The 24076-nt window shown below is 40.2% G+C and overlaps 1 protein-coding gene across 1 annotated transcript in view; it reads left to right on the forward strand.

Annotated features, from left to right (window-relative positions):
- Nucleotides 1-238: 238 nt before the first annotated feature.
- Nucleotides 239-24076, forward strand: part of BCO2 (beta-carotene oxygenase 2) — a 62302-nt gene continuing 38464 nt past the window's right edge. The window contains exons 1-2 of the mRNA XM_055548015.1: nt 239-388; nt 2170-2374. Coding sequence (XP_055403990.1) covers nt 367-388; nt 2170-2374 — 227 coding nt within the window. The 5' untranslated portion in view covers nt 239-366. The remainder of the gene's footprint in view (nt 389-2169; nt 2375-24076) is intronic.

Here is a 24076-nt window from a genome sequence, read left to right on the forward strand (position 1 = left end):
CTGATTTAATCAGTGGCCAGATTTGAAAGAGAAAAGTTTAGAGAGGGAAACCACTATTGGTGGTCCAATTTCAATATTTCAAGCAGCAACTTATCATAAACAGGTTGTAGGGATACTAGTCCTGAAAAGGAGACTAAGAGAGATTGTACCTGTTTTGCAGCCCCACCCCTTAATCCCCAACCCCACCCCTTCCTATTATGTCAGTGAGCCAGGGACAGCCCAGGAAGTGAGTTTTTGACTGTCAGTCAGCGTGAGGATTTGGGAATCACGGGATCTGCTGCTGCAGAACTCAACACAAAAATATTTTCTCAAATCTTTCTACGTTCTGTCAGCGGCTTTTCTACTATTGCAGTTGATTTCCTTTCTATGATATTACGCCGGATCCCAGGTAGGGGATTTGCCCCTTCCTTCTCCTCTCTCTCCTTTTCCTGAATTTAGGACTCTGTGCCTCTTTCTTGAAGAATACCAGGGGCTTCTGAAGTTTCCCAGTCTGTGTGGAACAGATTCAGGCAGCAACACTGCAGAGGTGGGAGTTCAAGGAGCGTGAGTCAGGATTTGTTAACTTGTCAGGCAAACAGCCTTTCTGTTTATAGATTTTATGCAACATACAGGGTCAGGGTTCAGGGTTTAGAAATTCTCTTGGATCTGCAATAGGAAAAATATTCACTATTTAGCACTTTCTCAACTAAAAATTACTGCTACATGTTCTAATGTAAATGTTTGGTTCTTCTATTTGCATTCTGGTGGACTTCTTTAAAAACTCTAACACTTCTAAGTATTACACCGTGCAGCCTCTTAAAGAGAGTAGCATTTGAGATAGACTTTGAACAACAGATAAAACTTCCTTAGGGATAGACTAGTGGGAAGGACATTTAGGGTGAAAGTGAATTTTCTTTGGGAAATAAGGAAATAGTTGGATTTGACAGAATTGGTTACTTACGGGGCTTCCCAGATGACACTAATGGCAAAGAACCAGATGTTAGAGATGTGGGGTTCTATCCCTGGGTTGGGAAGGTCGCCTGGAGAAGGAAATGGCAACCCACTCCAGTGTTCTTGCCTGGAGAATCCCATGGACAAAGGAACATGGCAGGGTTCAAAGTCCACAGGGTTGCAAAGAGTCGGACACAGCTTAGTACACGTGCTTTGAGCCTATATCTCTGAGAAGGTCTCAAGTGCTCTAAACTGAATTTTTTGAAAGATTTTAAAGAAGTGGGATAATAGATACAATGTTGTAAAATATTTTGCTAAAAGACTAGTATCCCTATATTTTAGTTTGATTTTCTAGTTTAGACTTCTATATCACTTAGTTTTATGAGTTAAAATGAAAGATTATCTTATCGTATCCAATTAGTTATGTACTTGACCCACCCCTCTGTGTTAGGCAATACTGCCTGTGAACACTGAATACATATGAAATAATAGGGACAATTTTCAGCTCTCTATTTTAAAATAATTTTTTTGTGGCTTTTGAATTTGAGGTAATTTCAGAACAGGTATCAGTGCATTATTTAATTTACAACAGTTCTTTCCTAGGAAATGCCGTGTACATTCATGTGTATGCCATTAAAATAGAAGAAATTAAATTGAAGATCCTATTAAATTCACATAAATCCTGTGAAATCTTTAGACTCACATTCTAGTCTGTCTAAAGTACTGAGATTAATGTAATTGTGATAATATCGAATGGTGGTTATTTATATTTCTTTATTTAATTTTTTAAGCTGTGTGGTATGTGGGGATCTTAGTTCCCCACCAGGGATCAAACCCATACCCCTGCAGTGAAAGCTCAAAGTCTTCATTAACTGCTGGACTGCTAGGGAAGTCCTGGGCATTTTTATTAAACATGAGGTGTAGCTATTAGCACATCTGTGGTTAACATGTAGATTCAGTCTTGTGAAAAGGCCTGCATTGTTCAACAATGAGAAATGATAGCAATGGTAATTAAAGTCCTGAGTTAATTAAGCAGATTTGTACTGCAGGAACACAAAAAGGATTGTGGTTCACAAATGGAGAACTGAAGAGTTGATGATCTGAGAATAAGGAATTTGGAGACTGTATTTGGTGATAGATTTATATTTTCCTTACCAGTAGATGCGACTGTCTCTGGAGAAACAGGCATGTTTATAGAAGACTGATAAAATTTTTGTGCTTTTGATTTCCTCTTCCTAGTTTTGAAGAAGGCCATGGAAAAGACTCATCAGAAAACAGTGATCTTTGGTCAGGAGAAGACTCTTCCATGCATTGCACCGCTTCTAACCACGGTGGAAGAGACTCTGCAGGTCATCTCAGCTCGAGTCCAGGGACATTTTCCCGAGTGGCTCAATGGCTATCTACTTCGTGTTGGACCTGGGAAATTCGAGTTTGGGAAGGATAAGTAAGCCTTGATTTTGGAGAACAGTTTAGTTTTCTTAGCATGGGCTCTTTCTATGTAATGTGCGTAATATCTGCTTCCTCTCAGAAGCTAACATTGCTACACAATCCCTTTGATCACAGCTAAGGAAACTGTAACCTACAGGAAAAAAAAAAATGGAGATTTTAATTCTTCTTTAAAAGTCCTGACTTCTGCTTTGCAGACTGTTATAAATTTCAAGTCGTCTGAAAGTTTATGCTAAAACAGAAGTGTCAGAAACTATCTGTATGATTACTGAGCTCTGTTTCATCACAAGTTCCTGGAGGAAGGGGCGATGTCTTCACTTCATACCACTCTCTTACCCAGTACTCCCCAGACACGGTGGCTCTTTCAGTTCCTCAAACCAGGAATGTTTATTTTTGCTCAGGGTCTTGGCATTGGCTGGCTTATCTCTGTTCCCAAGTCTGATTCTTGTCATTCAGATATCAGCTGAAATTTCACATCCTTTGAGCTTTCCCTGATCTCCCAATCTAAAGGTGCTGTTTTTTATATTATTTATTTTAATTCTCTGCATTATCAATAGCTAGTATATTTTTGCTTGTTTACTTATTAGCTGTGTTTCTCACTAGATGGCAGTTTCATGATGGCAGGGACCTTTTCTTGATTACCCCGTATCCCCAGTATCTAGGATAGTGCTCTGTAGTTAAATAGCACTCAAAATATATATGTAAGTAAATGGGAAGCCCAGCAACTCATTGATGTATCATTTCTCTGTGTGACTACTAGGGACATGAAGTGATGTGAAGAAATCATTGTGGTCAGGAAGAAATCTACTTTGCTTTAAACATAAAAAAATTTTAGAAATTTTTTTTTCATTGTGAAAGTTTTTACCTGTATTAAACTTTTTGAAATATAAAACCAAGTGAGGGAAAAGTGTGTACCACATCCTCTGTTAGCACTTTGAAATATTTCCTGCTGATCTTTCCCCCATCTCTATAGATTTGTTTTAAATAATTACAATCATATGAAAAAAATTTTTAGTGAGGTTTAATTGACATGTTAGTTTCAGGTGTACAACATAATGATTCAATATTTGTATATATTGTGAAATTATCATCACAAGTCTAGTTAACATTCCTAACCATGCTGCTACTGCTGCTGCTAAGTTGCTTCAGTCGTGTCCGACTCTGTGCGACCCCATAGACGGCAGCCCACCAGGCTCCCCCGTCCTTGGGATTCTCCAGGCAAGAACACTGGAGTGGGTTGCCATTTCCTTCTCCAATGCATGAAAGTGAAAAGTGAAAGTGAAGTTGCTCAGTTGTGTCCGAGTGTTCGCGACCCCATGGACTGCAGCCTACCAGGCTCCTCCGTCCATGGGATTTTCCAAGCAAGAGTACTGGAGTGGGTTGCCATTGCCTTCTCCAATTCCTAACCATACATGTTAACAAAAATTTGTTTTTCTTATAATGAGAAATTTTAAGATTTACTGTTGTACATGCTGCGTGCTAAATTGCTTGAATTGTGTCTGATTTTTTGTGACCCTATGGAGTGCAGCCCGCCAGGCTCCTCTGTCCATGGGATTTTCCAGGCAAGATACTGGAGTGGGTTGCCATGCCCTCCTCCAGGGGGTCTTCCTGACCCAGGGATTGAACCTGCTTCTCTTATGTCTCCTCTATTGGCAGGCAGGTTCTTTACCACTAGAGCCACCTGGGAAGCCAAAGATTTACTGTTAGCAACTTTCAAATATGCAATACAGTTTTATTAACTATAATCTGACTCTGTATTTTACATCCCTTATTTATTTTATAACTGGAAATAAATTTTCATCCCATTTACCTCTTGCAATAACCAATCTCTTTCAACCACCAACTTATTCTCTGTGTCTGTGAGCTTGTTTTTCTTTCTTTCTGTTTACTCTTTATGATTTAATCTTTAAGATTCTACATATAAGTGAAATCATATGGTACTTGTCTTTCTCTGTCTGACTTATTTCACTTAGGATAATGCCCTCAAACTCTACTCACATTAAAAATGGCAACATTTCCTTCTTTTTTATGGTGGATTAGTATTCCATGATGTGTGTGTGTGTAAAATTTATATATATCACATCTTCTTTATCCATTCATCCATCCGTGGGCACTTAGGTTGTTTCCATATCTCAGCTATTTAAATAATGCTGCAGTAAACATGAGGGTGATGCATCTTTTATGAGCTAGTGTTTTTTATTTCTTTGGATTAATATCCAGTGGATCATATGGTAGTTCTGTTTTTGATTTTATGAGGATTCTCTATTTTTTGTGGCTTTGGTAGTGGCTATACTAATTTATGTTTTCACCAACAATACGTGAGTGTTCTCTTTTCTCCCCAACCCTTGTTATTTCTTGTCTTTTTGATAATAACCATTTTAACAGGTGTGATGTGGTATGTCACTGTAGTTTTGATTTTCATTTCCCTGATGATTAGTGATGTTGAGCATCTGTTCGTATACCTGTTGACCATCTGTATGTCTTTTTTGTAAAATGTCTATTCAGATCTTTAGCCCATTTGAAAAATAGGTTTATGTTTTTTTTTGCTATTGAGTTGTATGAGTTTTTAAAAAAATATATTTTAGATATTAACTGAATTTTTTGTCCTTATTTTAAAAATTTCATACTGTCTTAAGGCTTTTTATCTGTGTTGCTACAAATCTGAATGATTTACTTTTTTGGTGACTATCTAAATTTAACCTTTATTTAAAAACTTTCTTGTATTTAATTTATTTATGTTTAATTTTTTATTTTTAAAATTATGAACATATGATAACACATTTATAGGAGACTTGGAAAATACAGAACAAAGTTACATATAGTTCCACTATATATTACAATTATTTTTTTAAATAGATAGATTAAGATTTTTAGTTGGAGTTTCATATCAAGCTCTCAAAAATTAATATAATGAATAGACAGAAAAGTGGAAGATATAGTAGACCTGAAAAGCACTATGAACAAGTTCAGCATAATTAAGATTTATACAATTTTCACACAGTAGCAGGATACAAATTCTATTCAAGTTTCCATGGACTATGAACCAGGAGACACTGGAACATATCCAGGGACATAAAACAAGACATAAACATTTCATGATCTAAAGGTACTGAAATCATATAGAGTCTGTTCTCTTATCACTGTGGAATTATGTTGGAAATCAATATCAAAAGATATTTGAAAATAACCCACACATTTTCAAGTGCAATGTGACATTTCATGAATCTTTGACTCAGTCATTGAAAGCCTTAATAAAGCTAAAAGACTGAAAAAACACAGAGGGTGACTGAAGCAAAGAAAGCATTTAAATGAGAAATTAATATAAAAATGAGAAATTAAAATCAAAGACACTTTAAAAATGCCATTATTTGGAAATTACATGTCCACTTTTAAATGATGGATGTAGATGACTTACTTTTAATGGCTGGATGATATTCCAGGAAACTTTTTAAAAAATGTGATAAAATATACATAACATTTACCATCTAAAATTTGCCAACTACTTCTGATTGTGCAGTTCAGTAGCATTAAGGACATGCACGCTGATGTGCTGTTATCACCACCATCCATCTACTTTTCATCTTGCAAAACTGAAACCCTGTGTCCATTAAACAGTAACTCCTCATTTTCCCTTTCCCCAAGCTTAGTCATATTCCTGTGGTCCTGGTGGGAGTCTGGTCATGGCCGTACTGTGCTTCTCCACCTGTTGTTAGAAACAAATCAAGAATTAGGGCATAATTAAGATATATTTCTTAATAACTCAGATACTTTAATTTTCTGAATCTGTTGCATCTTGTCTTCACTGAGTATTGGACTTATAAAATGACAGTGCTAGAAGGAAACAAAATGCAATGTTCTTCTACCACCCTATCCCTCTCAGCCAGCTGCTGCAAGAAGCCCTTGAGAAATTACTTTAAATGCTTAGGGCAATGGTTGGGGGACTGGGAGGGTAGAGATTTCTCTCTACCTCCAAATCTCTACTGATTTGGAGGTAGAGAGAAAGAAAATTACTGGTCTATGGATCGCCCCTGCCCCCGTAAGCCCTAACAGAGACGTTCTTCTTTTCCCTATTTTTATCTGGATTTCATGAAATTTATAATTTGAAAAAAAAGATCATGAAGCATAAAGGAGGAGGAGGAGGAAAAATAAAAATAAAAGTACCAGTCCACCTCCCAAAGGGTAACAGCCTTACAAAAAGCACATGGTATTTCATCTGCTGTAGAAGTGGCTCTAGTCAGTTGTAAGCAGCAGAAAGATCTTTGTGGGGAAAGGAAAGTGGGTGGTGTGGTTGGTTGGTCCTTGTAAGTGTCTACATTGCCTTCAAATCAATATTTTCAGAGCCAGCATTAGGCATGTATAGCAAGAACAAGATCTTGCCTGACCCCTGGGTGAGAAGTACAGATATCTTCTAATTAAAGAGGCAAAAAACTGAGGCTTAGTTTAGTGATTGGCTCCCAACTTTGATTGACTGATTGATTGATTTTCATGGGAGAATGTTTCCTTTTTTTATATATAAAAGGCATCATCAGTTATCATAATATACAGCTTTCTCTTTTATGGATCCCTAAGTCTCTTTCATATATTTCTTTTCAATAGAATTTACTTGCAAATATTTGGGGGGCATTTCTTTGTTTTTAGACTTTTATTTTATTTTGGAGTACAGTTAATTGACAATATTGTGATAGTTTCAGATGTACAGCAAAGTGATTCAATTAGATATATACATGGTATATAGTCACTAAGTGGTGGTGTTTAGTCACTAAGTCATGTCCAGTTCTTTGCAACCCCATGGACTATAGTCCACCAGGCTTCTCTGTCCATGGGATTTCCCAGGCAAGAATACTGGAGTGGGTGGCCATTTCCTACACCAGGGGACCTTCCTGACCCAGGGATTGAACCCATGTCTCCTGCATCTCCTGCATTGCAGGGGGATTCTTTACCACTGAGCCACCAGGGAAGCCCCCATACTTGTGTATGTTCTTTTCCGAATTCTTTTTCCATTTAGGTTGTTACATAATCCTGAGCAGAGTTCCCTGTGCTATACAGTAGGTCCTTGTTGGTTATCCATTTTAAACATAGCAGTTTGTACATGTCCATCTCAAACTCCCTAACTATCCTTCCTACCCACACTTTCCCTGGGTAACCATGAGTTCCTTCTCAAAATCTGTGAATCTGTTTCTGCTTTGTAAATAAGTTTATATGCATAATTTCTTTTTAGATTCCATATATAAATGATACATAGATATTTCTGAGTTACTTTATTCAGTATGACAATCTCTGTGTGTGTCATCCATATTGCTACAGATGGCATTATTTCATTCTTTTTAATGGCTGAGTAATATTTCACTGTATATTGTGCCACATCTTCTTAATCCATTCACTTATTGATGGACATTTAGGCTACTTCCACGTCTTGGCTGTTGTAAACAGTGCTACAATGAACACTGGGGTGCAAGTATCCTTTTGGACCATGTTTTTCTCTGGACATATGCCCAGAAAGGATTGCTGGGTCATATGGTAGCTGTATTTTTAGTTTTTTAGGGAACCTCCATACTGTTTTCCATAGTGGCTGTATCAATTTATATTTCTACAAACAGTATAGGAGGGTTCCCTTTTCTCCACACTCTGTCTAGAATTTCTTGTTTGTAGTCTTCTTGATGATGGCCATTCTGACTGGTGGAGAAGGCAATGGCACCCCACTCCAGTACTCTTGCCTGGAAAATCCCATGGACGGAGGAGCCTGGAAGGCTGCAGTCCATGGGGTTGCTAAGAGTCGGGCACGACAGAGCGACTTCACTTTCACTTTTCACTTTCATGCATTGGAGAAAGAAATGGCAACCCACTCCAGTGTTCTTGCCTGGAGAATCCCAGGGATGGGGGAGCCTGGTGGGCTGCCATCTATTGGGTCGTACAGAGTCGGACACGACTGAAGCGACTTAGCAGTAGCAATTCTGACTGGTGTGAGGGGGTATCTCATTGTGGTTTTGATTTGTATTTCTCTAATAATTAGTGATGTTGAATATCTTTTCATGTGCTTCTTGGCCATCTGTCTTCTTTGGAGAAGCGTCTATTTATGTATTCTGCTCAGTTTTTGATTGGGTTGTTTGTTTTGATGATATTAAGCTGCATGAGCTGTTTGTAAATTTTGGAGACTAATCCCATGCTGGTCACATAATTTACAAATATTTTCTCTGAATCTGTGGATTGTCCTTTTATGTTATTTATGGTTTCATTTGCTGTGCAAAAACATTTAATTTGGTCTCATTTGTTTATTTTTGTTTTTATTTCCATGACTCTGGGAGATGATTGAAAAAAATATTGATATAATTTATGTCAGAGAGTGTTCTGCCTATATTTTCCTCTAAGAGTTTTATAGGGTCTGAGCTCACATTTGGATCTTTAACCCATTTTGAGCTTATTTTTGTGTATGGTGTAAAAGGATGTTCTAATTTCATTTTTTACATGTAGCTGTCCAGTTTTCTCAGCACCATTTATTGAAAAGACTATCTTTCCACCATTGTATAGTCTTGCCTCCTTTGCTGTAGATTAATTGACCAGAGGTGAGTAGATCTATTTATCGGCTTTCTGTCCTGTTCCATTGATCATATTCCTATTTTTGTGCCAATACTATACATTTTTGATGACTATAGCTTTGAAGTGTAATCTGAAACCAGGAAGCCTGATCCCTCCAGCTTTATTTTTCTTTCCCAAGGTTGCTTTCGCTGCTGCTGCTGCTGCTAAGTCGCTTCAGTCGTGTCCGACTCTGTGCAACCCCATAGACGGCAGCCCACCAGGCTCCCCCGTCCCTGGGATTCTCCAGGCAAGAACACTGGAGCAGCCCTATAGAATGAGTTTGGGAGTTTTCTTTCCTCTGCAATTTTTGGGAACAATTTTAGAAGAATAGGTGTTAGCTCTTCTCTAAATGATTTGTAGAATTTGCCTGTGAAGCCATTCAGGTCCTGGACTTTTGTTTGTTGGGAGTTTTTTTTTTCTTTTTTGTTGGGAGTTTTTAATCACAATTTCAACTTCAGTGCTTATGACTGGCCTGTTCATATTTTCTATTTCTTCCTGGTTCAGTCTTGGGAGATTGTACCTTTCTAGGAATTTGTTCATTTCTTCCATATTGTCCATTTTATTGGCATACAGTTGTATTGGCATACAGTAGTAGTCTCTTATGATCTTTTGTATTTCTGTGGTTTCAGTTTAACATCTCCTTTTTCATTTCTGATTTTATTGATTTGAGTCCTCTCCCTTTTTGTCTTGATGAATCTGGTTAAAGGTTTATCAGTTTTGTTCATCTTTTCAAAACACCAGCTTTTAGTTTCATTGATCTTTGCTATTGTTTTCCTTGTTTATATTTCATTTATTTATGCTTTGAGCTTTATGATTTATTTCCTTCTACTTAGTTTTGTTTGTTCTTCTTTCTTTAGGTGTAAAGTTAGGTTGTTTATTTGGGATTTTTCTTGTTTCCTGAGGTAAGATTGTATTGCTATAAATTTTCCTCTTAGTACTGCAGGATTGGTTGGAGCATTTAATCCATTTACATTTCAAGTAATTATTGATATGTATGTTCCTACTACCATTTTCTTAATTGTTTTGGGTTTGTTTTGTAGGTCTTTTTTCTTCTCTTGTGGTTTGATGACCATTTTTAGTGTTGTGTTTGGGTTGCTTTTTCTGTGTGTGTATCTGTTGTAGTTTTTGGATTTGCTATTCCCATGAGGTTTTGAAATAGCAATCTATATGTGACAAAGGTGTTTTAAGTTGCTGATCTCTTCCCTGCCTAGAGGAATTCCTTTAGCAATTGTTGCAAATCTGGTCCTTCAGCATTTGTTGCAAAGCTGATGCTGAATTCTCTTAGGTAACAGAGGCCTTCAAGAGGGCTCATGCCAATGAGCACTTCACAGAACTACTGCTGCCGGTGTCTTTGTCCCCACAGTTGCGTGCTCTGCCACCTCTGCAGGAGACCCCCCAGTACTAGCAGATAGATCTGGCCCAGTCTCTTCTGGGATCACTGCTTTTTTCCCATGGGTCCTGGTGCACTTAAGAATTTGCATGTGCCCTTCAAGACTGGAGTTTCTGTTTCCTCCAGTCCTGTGGTAGTCCTGCAATCAAATCCCATTGGCCTTCAAAACCGGACTCTCTGGTGACTTCTCTTCCCATTGCTGGATGCAGGGCTCCGAACCTTCCCTCCAGTGGGAGAACTTCTGTGGTCTGGCTATTTTCCAGTTTGTGGGTCACACACCCTGTGGGTATGAGATTGATTCTATCCAGTTGTGCCCTCTCTACTGCTTCACTGTGGCTTCTCTTTTGTCTTTGTGTGGAGGGTATCTTTTTTGGTAGGTTCCAGCATTTTTCTACTGATGGTTGCTTACAAGTCAGTTGTGATTCTGGTGCTCTCACAATAAGGGGTGAATGAATGTCCTTCTACTCCACCATCTTGAGATCCCACTTAGATTTAAAGGCAGCGGTGGAGACCTGAAGTAAAGGTGACTCTTAACCTATGGACGAGAATAGCTCTGCTTGGTTGTTCGGGCCACATCTGAAGCTTATTCCACAGAATTGTCTACCCCTGAAACCTTGAACTCTGAAACTCTACTCTGTTCTTAAAACCCCAATTTCCACACCCCTCCATTCCTTTATCTTATGAAACTTATCTTTAATTGCTTCATGTTCTCGTCTTATTCTTCTCCATCTTTTCAGTTTATCAGCTTTCCTTTAATTTCTTCTTCCTGGTATAGATTCCGTGATCTATAGATTTCTATAGATTCCTTCACATACACTCTTACTGCCACCATCCTCTCTGTCTTTCCCCTGGTGAGCTACATGCCTCTGACCATTTCTGGTCCTACATTAGCCTATTTCTGGTTTCCTCTGCTCAGTGTCCAGGCCTGCTAAGCATTTCTAGAGGAAATCACATAACCTAACAGATTGATTCAATTACAGAATTATGATTTCCAGCTCCATCTGAGTCCTTGCTGCTGCCAAGAAACCTTTAGCTCTTTCCAGCTTCCCATGGGGTCCCTTTCCCGAAACTTCCTTCACTCTGCCTGTCCCTTTGACTGTCAACAGACAGACCTGCCCACTTCATTATGGATAGAGGGGCAATGGGATTTGAGCTCCTTGAACTGCCCTCTTCCTTACCTCCCTAATTCCCCAGAGAGTTACTCCTGCCTTCCATCATCAGAGCAGAAAGAGGCCTCTTCCCCTCCTCTGAAACCTCGCCGCTTCATTCCTGCCCTCCCTTTGTATCTGTTTCTCCTTCACTAATCCCTCATGTCAGCCTGCAAGTGTCCTCTCATCCTGAAATCCCCTTGTTCCTTTGCATGTTCTTCTCCAACTAATACCCTCTCTCCCCCCTCATTGTTTCTGTTTTCCTGCTTCCTGAGGTCTTTTCAGTTCACTTCCATCTGACTTTTCACCCCACCATGCTACAGTGCGTGCATGTGTGCTAAGTTGCTTCAGTCATGTCTGACTCTTTGTGACCCTATGGACTGTAGCCTGCCAGGCTCCTCTGTCCATGGGATTCTCCAGGTAAGATTACTGGAGTGTTTTTTCATGCCCTCCTCCAAGGGATCTTCCTGATCCATGGATCAAACGTGCGTGTCCTGAGGTTCCTACCTTGCAGGTGGATTCTTTTACTGCTGAGCCACCAGGGAAGTGGTATCAGTTCTCAAAAAGGTCGCCAAAGCCTATTAAGTGTTAAATGAAATGGGTTTTCCAGTTCTCAGTCTACTTTTCTACAACATTTGACCTTCTTGTCAATGTCCTAACATTCTCTGGTCCTAGACTCCCACATAACACTTTCCCGTCCCTCTGATTGTATGTTCTAAAATAATTTTTTGCTGCTCATTTTGTCTCACTTGTCCCTTCATGTTGGTGTACCCCAGCCTCTGACCTGAGTATTCCTTCCTTTTCTTTCATTGTGTACTTTCTTTGCTGTAGTAGAAATAGTATATTCTTTAGAGTAAGATGGAGTGGGTTCAGATTCCATGTTCACCACTTATCAGCACTATAATCTTGAGCAAGTTTTCCCATATGAAAAATGGGACTAATAATACTGATTTTAATGACTGAGTATAAGGATTAAAGAGATAATGCATATAAAGGAGTTCACTCAGTGGCTGACAGGAATGAGCACTTAGTGCATTTTCTTTCTCTTCTTTCCCTTCAGTGCCCTTTTTCCCCATTCCCCTTCGGGATAAGTAACTTCTAGTTCACCTTACTTTTGTAGATTCCAGGATGTGGAGTCAGCGCTGGACTGAGATGCTTGTTCTGCCACTTGCCTGTCCTGTGGCCTTGATTTGTTGTTGCTGTGAACCTTGGTTTCCACATCTATGCCATGTGATAGTAGTTCCACATCTGCAATCAATGTTGGGTCAGGGGAATAAATATTTATATATTTGACCCTTGAACAGCACAGGGGTTAGGCGTGCCAAACCTCTGCCTAGTGGAAAACTGTCTACAACTTACAGTCAGCCTTTTGTACCCATGGTTCCTTCACACCTGTGGGTTTTTAACAACCAACTGCAGGTTGTATAGTTTACTACAGTATTTCAGTCCAGTTCAGTTTAGTCACTCAGTTGTGTCTGACTCTTTGTGACCTCATGAACTGCAGCTTGCCAGGCTTCCCTGTTCATCACCAACTCCCAGGGCTTCCTCAAACTCATGTCAATCAAGTCGGTGATACCACCCAACCATCTCATCCTCTGTCGTCCCCTTCTCCTCCCGCCTTCAATCTTTCCCAGCATCAGGGTCAGTGAGTCAGCTCTTCACATCAGGTGGCCAAAGTATTGGAGCTTCAGCTTCAGCATCAGTCCTTCCAATGAATATTCAGGGTTCATTTCCTTTAGAATGGACTGGTTTGATTTCCTTGCAGTCCAAGGGACTCTCAAGAGTCTTCTCCAGCACCACTGTTCAAAAGCATAAATTCTTCAGTGCTCAGTTTTCCTTATGGTCCAACTCTCACATGCATACACGGCTACTGGAAAAAGCTATAGCTATGACTAGAAGAACCTTTGTCGGCAAAGCAGTTCTCTGCTTTTCAATATGCTATCTAGGTTGGTCATAGCTTTTCTTCCAAGGATCAAGCATCTTTTAATTTCATGGCTATAGTCACCATCTGCTGTGATTTTGGAGCCCAAGAAAATGAAGTCTATCCCTGTTTCCATTGTTTCCCCATCTATTTGCCATGAAGTGATGGGACTGGATGCCATGATGTTTGTTTTTTGAATATTGAGTTTTAAGCCAGGTTTTTCACTCTCCTCTTTCACCTTCATCAAGAGGCTTTTAGTTCCTCTTCATTTTCTGCCATAAGGGTGATGTCATCTGCATATATGATGTTATTGATTTCTCCAGGCAATCTTTATTCCAGCTTGTGCTTTATCCAGGCCAACATTTCACATGATGTACTCTGTATATAAGTTAAATAAGCAGGGTGACAATATACAGCCTTGATGTACTCCTTTGCCAATTTTGAACCAGTCCGTTGTTCCATGTCCAGTTCTAACTGTTGCTTCTTGACCTGTATACAGGTTTCTCAGGAGGCAGGTAAGGTGGTCTGGTATTCCCATTGTTTCAAGAATTTTCCACAGTTTGTTGTGAATCACACAGTCAAAGGATTTAGAATAGTCAATGAAGCAGAAGTAGGTGTTTTCTTGGAATTCTCTTCCTTTTCCTATGATTCAACAGATGTTGGCAATTTGATCTCTGTTTCCTCTGCCTGTTCTAAATCCAGCTTGAACATCTGGAAGTTCTTGATTCATGTACTGTTGAAGCCTAGCTTGGAAAATTTTGAGCATTACTTTGCTAGCATGTGAAATGAGTACAATTGTGCAATATTTGAACATTCTTTGGCATTGCCTTTCTTTGGGATTGGAATGAAAACTGACCTTTTCCCGTCCTGTAGCCACTGCTGAGTTTTCCAAATTTGCTGGCATATCGAGTGCAGCACTTTCTTTTAGGATTTGAAATAGCTCAGCTGGAATTCCATCACCTCCACTAGCTTTGTTCATAGTGATGCCTCCTAAGGCCCAGTCGACTTCACTCTCCAAATGTTTGGTTCTAGGTGAGTGATCACACCATTGTGGTTATCTGGGTCATTAAGATCTTTTTTGTACAGTTCTTCTATGTATCTTTGCCACTTCTTCTTAATGTCTTCTGTTTCTGTTAGGTCCATACCACTTCTGTCCTTTATTGTGCCCATCTGTATATGAAATATTCCCTTGAAGTGAACTGAAGTGAAGTGAAGGTCACTCAGTTGTATCCAACTCTTTGGGACCCCATGGACTATAGAGTCCATGAAATTCTCCAGGCCAGAATACTGGAGTGGGCATCCTTTACCTTGTCCAGGGGATCTTCCCAACCCAGGGGTCAAACTCAGGTCTCCCACATTGCAGGCAGATTCTTTACCATCTGAGCCACAAGGGAAGCTCATATTCCTTTGGTATCTCTAATTTTCCTGAAGAGATCTTTAGTCTTTAACACTTTGTTGTTTTCCTCTATTTCTTTGCATTGATCACTGAGGAAGGCTTTCTTCTCTTTCCTTCCTATTCTTTGGAACTCTGTATTCAGATGGATATATTTTTCCTTTTCTCCTTTATCTTTTGCTTCTCTTCTTTTCTCAGCTATTTGTAAAGCCTTCTTAGATGACCATTTTGCCTTTTTGCATTTCTTTTTTTTGAGGATGGTTTTGATCCCTGCCTCTTGTACAATGTCACAAACCTCCATCCATATTTCTTCAGGCACTCTATCAGATCTAATCCTGTGAATCCATTTGTTACTACCACTGTATAATAAGGGATTTGATTTAGGTTATACCTTAGGGACTAGTGGTTTTCTCTCCTTTCTTCAATTTAAGTCTGAATTTTGCAATAAGGAGTTCATGATCTGAGCCACATTCAGCTCCAGGTCTTGTTTTTTCTGACCGTATAGAGTTTCTCCATCTTTGACTGCAAAGAATATAATCAATCTGATTTCGGTGTTGACCATCTGGTGATGTCCATGTGTAGAGTTGTCTCTTTTGTTGTTGGAGGAGGGTGTTTGCTATGATCAGTGTGTTCTCTTGGCAAAAGTCTGTTAGTTTTTGCCATGCTTCATGTTGTACTCCATGGCCAAATTTGCCTGTCATTCCAGGTTTCTCTTGACTTTTTACTTTTGCATTCCAGTCTCCTGTGATGGAAAGGACATTTTTTTTTTTGGTGTTAGTTCTAGAAGGTCTTGTAGATCCTCATAGAACCATTTGGTTTCCACTTCTTCAGCATTAGTGGTTGGGGCATAGACTTGGATTACTGTGATTTTGAATGGTTTGCCTTGGAAATGAACCAAGATCATTCTGTTGTTTTTGAGATTGCACCCAAGTATTGCATTTCAGACTCTTTTGTTGTCCATGAGGGCTATTCCACCTCTTCTAAGAGATTCTTGCCCATAGTAGCAGATACAGTGGTCATCTGAATTAAATTTGCCCATTCTGGTCCATTTTAGATCACGTATTCCTAAAATGTCGATGTTCACTCTGGCATCTCCTGTTTGACCACTTCCAATTTACCTTGATTCATGGACCTAACATTCCAGGTTTCTATGCAATATTGTTCTTTACAGCATCAGACTTTACTTTCACCACCAGACACATCCACAGCTGGGTGTTGTTTCTGCTTTCGCTCAGCTTCTTCATTCCTTTTGGAGCTATTTCTCTGCTCTTCTCCAGTAACATATTGGGCACCTACCAACCTGGGGAGTTCATCTTTCTGTGTCATATCTTTTTGCCTTGCATGCTGTATATGGGGTTCTCAAGGTAAGAATGCTGAAGTGGTTTGCCATTCCCTTCTACTGTGGACATATTTTGCAGGACTCTCCATCAAGACAGTCTGTCTTGGGTGGCCCCACATTCAGTTCAGTTCAGTAGCTCAGTTATGTTCAACTCTTTGTGACCCCATGGACTGCAGCATGCCAGGCTTCCCTGTCCATCACCAACTCCCGGAGCTTGCTCAAACTCATGTCCATCGAGTCAGTGATGCCACCCAACCATCTCATCCTCTGTCATCCCCTTCTCCTCCTGCCCTCAATCTTTCCCAGCATCAGGGTCTTTTCCAGTGAGTCAGCTCTTTGCATCAGGTGGCCAAAGTATTGGAGTTTCAGCTTCAGCGTCAGTCCTTCCAATGAATATTCAGGATTGAATATTTCCGTTAAGATGAACTGGTTGGATCTCCTTGCTGTCCAAGGGACTCTCAAGAGTCTTCTCCAACACCACAGTTCAAAAGCATCAATTCTTTGGCACTCAAAGAAGGCTTTCTTTATAGTCCTACTCTCACATCCATACATGACTACAGGAAAAACCATAGCTTTGACTAGATGGACCTTTGTTGGCAAAGTAATTTCTCTGCTTTTTAATATGTTGTCTAGGTTGGTCATAACTTTTCTTCCAAGGAGCAAGCATCTTTTAATTTCATGGCTGCAGTCACCATCTGCAGTGATTTTGGAGCCCAAGAAAATAAAGTCTGTCAGTTTCTATCGTTTCCCCATCTATTTGCCATGAAATGATGGGTCCAGATGCCATGATCTTAGTTTTCTGAATGTTGAATTTCAAACCAACTTTTTCACTCTCCTCTTTCACTTTTATCAAGAGGCTCTTTAGTTCTTTTTTGCTTTCTGCCATAAGGGTGGTGTCATCTGCATATCTGAGGTTATTGATATTTCTTGCAGCAATCTTGATTTCAGCTTGTGCTTCATCCAGCCCGGCATGTCACATGATGTACTCTGCATAGAAGTTAAATAAGCAGGGGACAAAAATACAGCCTTGACATATATGGCATGGCTCATAGTTTCATGAGTTAGACAAGGTTGTGATCCATGTGAAGTCTGGTTAGTTTTCTGTAATTTTGACTTTCATTCTGTCTGCCCTCTGATGGATGAGGATAAGAGGCTTGTGGAATCTTCCTGATGGGAGGGACTAGATGTGGTTCTTGTTCTGGTAGGCAGGGCCATGCTCAGTAAATTTTTAATCCAATTTTCTGCTGATGGGTAGGGATGTGTTCCCTCCCTGTAGTTTGGCCTGAGACCAAACTGTGGTGAGGGTAATGGCAGTAACGGGGACTTCCTTCAAAAGGACATATGTCAGCACGCAGTTGCTCCCAGGATTGTTGTATTCAGTGCCTCTGACCCTGCAGCCGGTCGCTGTTAACCCACACCTCCACCAGAGACTCGCAGACACTCACCAGCAATTCCGGCTCAGTCCCTTGTGGGGTCACTACTCCTTTCTCCTGGGTCCTGGTGCATACAAGGTTTTGTTGTGCCCTCCGAGAGTCTATTTTCCTGGGGGTTTTCAGTCCTTTTGTTGGATTCCGGGAAATCTGTTTTGGGTCCTAGAACTTTTGCAACAGTGCGAGAACTTCTTTGGTATAATTGTTCTCCAGGTTGTGTGTCATCTGCTCAGTAGCTCTAAGTGGGGCTAATGGTGACTTCCTCCATGAGGACTTACGCCACTCGCTGCGCCTCCCAGGGCTGCTGCCGCCGGAGCCGCTGTCCCCGTGGCAGGTCACTGCTGATCCATGCCTCCACAGGAGACACTGAAACACTCAAAGGCAGGTCTGGCTCAGTCTCTTATGGGGGTCACTGTTCCTTTCCCTTTATCCTGGTGCACACAAGGTTTTGTTTGTACCCTCTGATTGACTCTGTCGGGTCTGATATTTGATTTCACAAGTATATATTTCATAAATATATATATATTTTATATAAAATTATGTTGTTCAAGGATCAACTGTATATACACATTATTTACATACGTATCTTTTCATAAATATATATTTTTATGTCCTGGTGACATGCCCAGCACAGCACCCAACACACAGTAAGTTCTCAGCAGGTGGTGGTGTTATTCCAGAGCCATCCGTATTCATGTCACACACAGGTACTCTCAAAGATCTCTCTTCCACACTACACCCATCTCTTCTATCTTAAACCTGTATTTTGCCAGCTGGCTGTGATACATCTCTACTCTGATGATTTGCGAATGGCTCAGACTCTTGTTCAAAACTGAACTGCTTGCTTTTCTCCCAACATTTGCTCTTCCTGTATTCTCCATCTCAGTTAAAGAGTCACCATCCATTCCGGTGTGATTTTTTGGACTCCCTCTCTCTGTTACTGCCTACCTCATGACAGGCATCTCTGACTTATTTCTGCAGTTTGTCCTTTTCTCATTGTACTGTTTCATTTTAAGCTTTCATCTTCTCTCACTTGAATTATTACCTGTTTGTTCGTCTTTCTGTCCCATATGCTAGTGTGTTCAGAGTGACACCTTTCTAAGATACAGGTTTCACTGTTTCACTTTTCTGTTCCTAGACTCCATGCATCCATGGCAGGAGGCACCAGTGTGATCCCTGGTCAGGGAACTAAGATCCCACAAGTTGTATGTTGCAGGCAAAAAAAAAAAAAAAAAGAAATGACAATGAAAAAGAAGTCATTGAATAGATAAAAAAATATAAAAGACTTTGTGGGCCTCTATGCAAATATGCTTGAAAACCTCAAGGAAATGAAAAATTTCCTGGGGAAATACAGATTACCAAAACTGACAGAGGTAGAAAGTTTAAAGACACCAGTTTTTGTGGAAGTAAACAAGAAACTTATTGAGTAACTAACTGCCTCTTTAAAAAAGTACTAGGCCTCGATTATTTCACAGAGAAATTCTACCAAACTTTTGAATATCAGATAGTTTCAGTGCTTTATAGATTATTTTTGTTCAGTTGCTCAGTCATGTCCAACTCTTTGCAACCCCATGGACTGCAGCATGCCAGGCTTCCCTGTCCTTCACCATCACCCAGAGCCTACTCAAACTCATGTCCATTGAGTCAGTGATACAATCCAACCATCTCATCCTCTGTCATCATCTTCTCCTCCTGCCTTCAATCTTTTCCAGCATCAGGGTCTTTTCTAATGAGTCAGCTCTTTGCATAAGATGGCTGAATTATTGGAGTTTCAGCTTCAGCATCAGTCCTTCCAATTAATATTCAGGATTGATTTCCTTTAGGATTGACTGGTTTGATCTCCTTGCAATCCATGGGACTCCCAAGAGTTTTCTTCAACACCACAATTCAAAAGCATCAATTCTTCGCCGCTCAGCTTTCCTTATGATCCAACTCTCATATCCATACATGACTACTGGAAAAATCATAGCTTTGCTTATACAGACCTTTGTTGGTGAAGTAATAGCTCTGCTTTTTAATATGCTGTCTAGGTTTGTCATAGCTTTTCTTCCAAGGAGCAAGTGCCTTTTAATTTCATGGCTGCAGTCACCGTTTGCAGTGATTTTGGAGCCCAAGAAAATAAAGTCTCTCACTGTTTCCATTGTTTCCCCCTTTATTTGACATGGAGGGATGGGACCAGATGCCATGATCCTAGTTTTTTGAATGCTGAGTTTTAAGCTATATTTTTCATTCTCCTCTTTCACTTTCATCAAGAGGCTTAGTTCCTCTTCTCTTTCTGTCATATGGGTGGTATCATCTGCATATCTGAGGTTATTGATATTTCTCCCGGCAATCTTGATTCCAGCTTGTGCTTCTTCCAGCCCAGCGTTTCTCATGATGTACTCTGCATATAAGTTAAATAAGCAGGGTGACAATATATAGCCTTGAAGTACTTCTTTCCCAGTTTTGAACTAATCTGTTGTTCCATGTCTGTTTCTAACTTTTGCTTCTTGGGCTGCACAGGTTTCCCAGGAGACAGATAGGATGGTCTAGTATTCCCATCTCTTCAAGAATTTTTCAGTTTGTTGTGGTCCACACAGTCAAAGAGTTTAGAATAGTCAATGAAGCAGAAAGTAGATGTTTTTCTAGAATTATCTTGCTTTTTCTATGATCCAACAGATGTTGGCAATTTGATCTCTGTTTCCTCTGCCTTTTCTAAATTCAGCTTGAACATCTGGAAGTTCTTAGTTAATGTACTGTTGGAGAATTTTGAGCATTACTTTGCTAGCATGTGAAATGGTTTTGATCACCATCTCCTGTACAATGTTACGAACCTGCGTCCATAGTTCTTCAGGCACTGTATCAAATATAATCCCTTGAATCTATTTGTCACTTCTACTGTATAATCATAAGGGATTTGATTTAGGCCATATCTGAATGGCCTAGTAATTGTCTCTATTTTCTTCAATTTAAGTCTGAATTTTGCAATAAGGAGTTCATGATCTGAGCCATGGTCAGCTCCCAGTCTTGTTTTTGCTGACTGTATAGAGCTTCTTCATCTTCAACTGCAAAGAATATAGTCAGTCTGATTTTGGTATTGACAATCTGGTGATGTCTAAGTGTAGAGTCATCTCTTGTGTTGTTGGAGAGAGAGTTTGCTATGACCAGTGCATTCTCTTGGCAAAAGTCTGTTAGTTTGGCTCTGCTTCATTTTGTACTCCAAGGCCAAATTTGCCTGTCACTCCAGGTATGTCTTGACTTCTTACTTTTGCATTCCAGTCCCCTGTGATGGAAAGGACATCTTTTTTTGGTATTAGTTCTAGAAGGTCTTGTAGGTCTTCGTAGAACTGTTCAACTTCAGCTTCTTCAGCATTAGTGGTTGGGGCATAGACTTGGATTACTGTGATATTGAGTGGTTTGCCTTGGAAAAGTACAGAGACCATGCTGTTGTTTTTGAGATTGTACCCAAGTACTGCATTTTGGACTCTATTGTTGACTATGAGGGCTTCTCCATTCCTTCTAAGAGATTCTTGCCCACAGTAGCAAATATAATGGTCATCTGAATTAAATTTGCCCATTCTGGTCCATGGTAGTTCACTGATTGCTAAAATGTCAATGTTCACTCTTGCCATCTCCTGTTTGACCACTTCCAATTTACCTTGATTCATGGACCTAACATTCCAAGTTCCTATGCAATATTGTTCTTTACAGCATCGGACTTTACTTTCACTACCAGACACATCCACAGCTGGGCGTCGTTTCTGCTTTTGCTCAGCTTCTTCATTGCTTTTGGAGCTATTTCTCCGCTCTTGTCCAGTAGCATGTTGGACACCTACTGACCTGGGGGGTTCATCTTTCCATTTCATATCTTTTTGCATACTGTTCAAGGGGTTCTCAAGGCAAGAATGCTGAAGTGGTTTTCCATTCCTACTCCAGTGGACCATGTTTTGTCAGAACTCTCCATCAATACCCATCTGTCTTGAGTGGCCCTACATGGCATGGCTCATAGTTTCACTGAGTTAGACAAGGTTGTGCTCCATGGGAACAGTTTGGTTAGTTTTCTGTAATTTTGGTTTTCATTCTATCTGCCCTCTGATGGATGAGGATAAGGGGCTTGTGGAGGCTTCCTCTTCTTGGGAGTGACTGGCTGGGGTTAAAACTTGTTCTTGCTCTGGTGGGCAGGGCCATGCTCAGTAAATCTTTAATCCAGTTTTCTGCTGATGGCTGGGGCTGTGTTCCCTCCCTGTAGTTTGGCCTGAGGTCAAACTGTGATAAGGGTAATGGCATTAATGGGGACCTCCTTCAAATGGACTTATGCCAGCATGCAGTTGCTCCCAGGACTGTTGTATTCAGTGCCCCTGACCATGTGGCAGGCCACTGTTGCCATGCCTCTGTTGGAGACTCCCGGACGCTCACCGGAAATTCTGGCTCAATCTCTTGTGGGGTCACTTCTCCTTTCTCCTAGATCCTTGTGTGCTCAAGGTTTTGTTGTGTCCTCCAAGAGTCTGTTTCTCCAGTCCTGTGAAAGTTCTGTAATCAAATCCCACTGGCCTTCACAGTCAAATTCGCTGGGGGTTCTCAGTCCTGTTGCTGGATCCCCAGGTTGGGAAATCTGTTTTGGGCCCTGGAACTTTTGCTACAGTGCGAGAACTTCTTTGGTATAACTATTCTCCAGTTTGTGTGTCATCTGCTCAGTGGCTCTATGGTGGGGCCAACGGCAACCTCCTCCGAGAGGACTGATGCCACACGCCACGCCTCCCAGGGCTGCTGCAGCCGGAGCTGCTGTCCCTGCAGCAGGTCACTGCTGACCTGTGCCTTCACAGGAGACACTCAGACCCTCAAAGACAGGTCCGGCTCAGTCTCTTGTAGGATCACTGCTCCTTTCCCTTCATCCTCGTGTGCACAAAGTTTTGTTTGTCTTCTCTGATTTTCTCTAGTGGATCTGAGATTTCATTTTAAATGTGATTGCGCCTCTCCTACTGTGTTATTGGGGCTTCTCCTTTGCCCTTGGATTCAGGGTATCTTTTTTTTGTTGAGATCCAACATTCTCCCATCGATGGTTGTTCAGCAGCTAGTTGTGATTTTGGTGTTCTCACAGGAGAAGATGAGTATACATCCCACTACTCTGCCGTCTTACTTACAGCAGATGTGAGATTAATTTAGAGGCTTGAAAATGCAGGGAAGTTTCCTACTTCTTTTTATGAAGCAAGTCTAATATTTGTATCTACACATGACAAAGTTGATACAAAAAAGAAAACAATTATTCCTATTATTTATGAATATCTATGAAAAAGTACAAAATATATAGTACTAATAGAATGCTAATAAATATTTTCTTAAGAAACATAATCCAACACTACATTAAAAGCACAATTCACTATGATCAGGTAGGTAATCCTACCAAGAATGCATGGTAGGTTCATAATTCAGAAATCCATTTTGTCATTCACCATATTAATAGATTTGTGGAAAAATAATCAAGTGTGTGCATGCTCAGTCATATCTGACTCTTTGTGACCCCAAGGACTGTAGCCCACCATGCTCTTCTGTCCGTGGGATTCTACAGGCAAGACTATTGGAGTAAGGTGCCATTCCCTACTCCAGAGGATCTTCTTGACCCAGGGATTGAACCCACATCTCCTGTATCTCCTGCATTGGCAGGCAGATTCTTTACCACCATGCAACCTGGGAAGCCACGCACACATATATTATATACACATATGCATATACATACACACATATAAATTGATATATTTTCATCTTAGTCCTAAAGCCAGTACTACTAATTGGGAAACACTACAAGTGTTTTTTTTTTATTATCATTAATTTATTTTTTATTGAAGGATAATTGCTTTACAGAATTTTGTTGTTTTCTGTCAAACCTCAACATGAATCAGCCATAGGTACACATATATCCCCTCCCTTTTGAAACTCCCTCCCATCCTTCACCCCATCCCACCCCTCTAGATTGATACAGAGGGCATGTTTGAGTTTCCTGAGCCATACAGCAAATTCCCATTGGCTATCTATTTTACATATGGTAATGTAAGTTTCCATGTTACTCTTTCCACACATCTCACCCTCTCCTCCACTCTCCCCATGTCCATAAGTCTATTCTCTATGTCTGTTTCTCCATTGCTGCCCTGCAAAGAAATTCTTCAGTACCATTTTTCTAGATTCTGTATATATGTGTTAGAATATGATATTTATGTTTCTTTTTCTGACTCATTTCACTTTGTATATAGGTACTAGGTTCATCTACCTCATCAGAACTGATTCAGATGTGTTCCTTTTTATGACTGAGTAATATTCCATTGTGTTTATGTACCACAACTTCTTTATCCATTCATCTGTCAATGGACATCTAGGTTGCTTCCATGTTCTAGCTATTGTAAATAGTGCTGCAATGAACAATGGGATACATGTATCTTTTTCAATTTTGGTTTCCTCAAGGTATATGCCTGGGAGTGGGATTGCTGGGTCATATGGTGGTTTTATTCCTAGTTTTTTAAGGACTCTCCATACCA

Source organism: Bubalus kerabau, chromosome 15 (assembly GCF_029407905.1).
Source record: "Bubalus kerabau isolate K-KA32 ecotype Philippines breed swamp buffalo chromosome 15, PCC_UOA_SB_1v2, whole genome shotgun sequence".
NCBI classification, from domain to species: domain Eukaryota; kingdom Metazoa; phylum Chordata; class Mammalia; order Artiodactyla; family Bovidae; genus Bubalus; species Bubalus kerabau.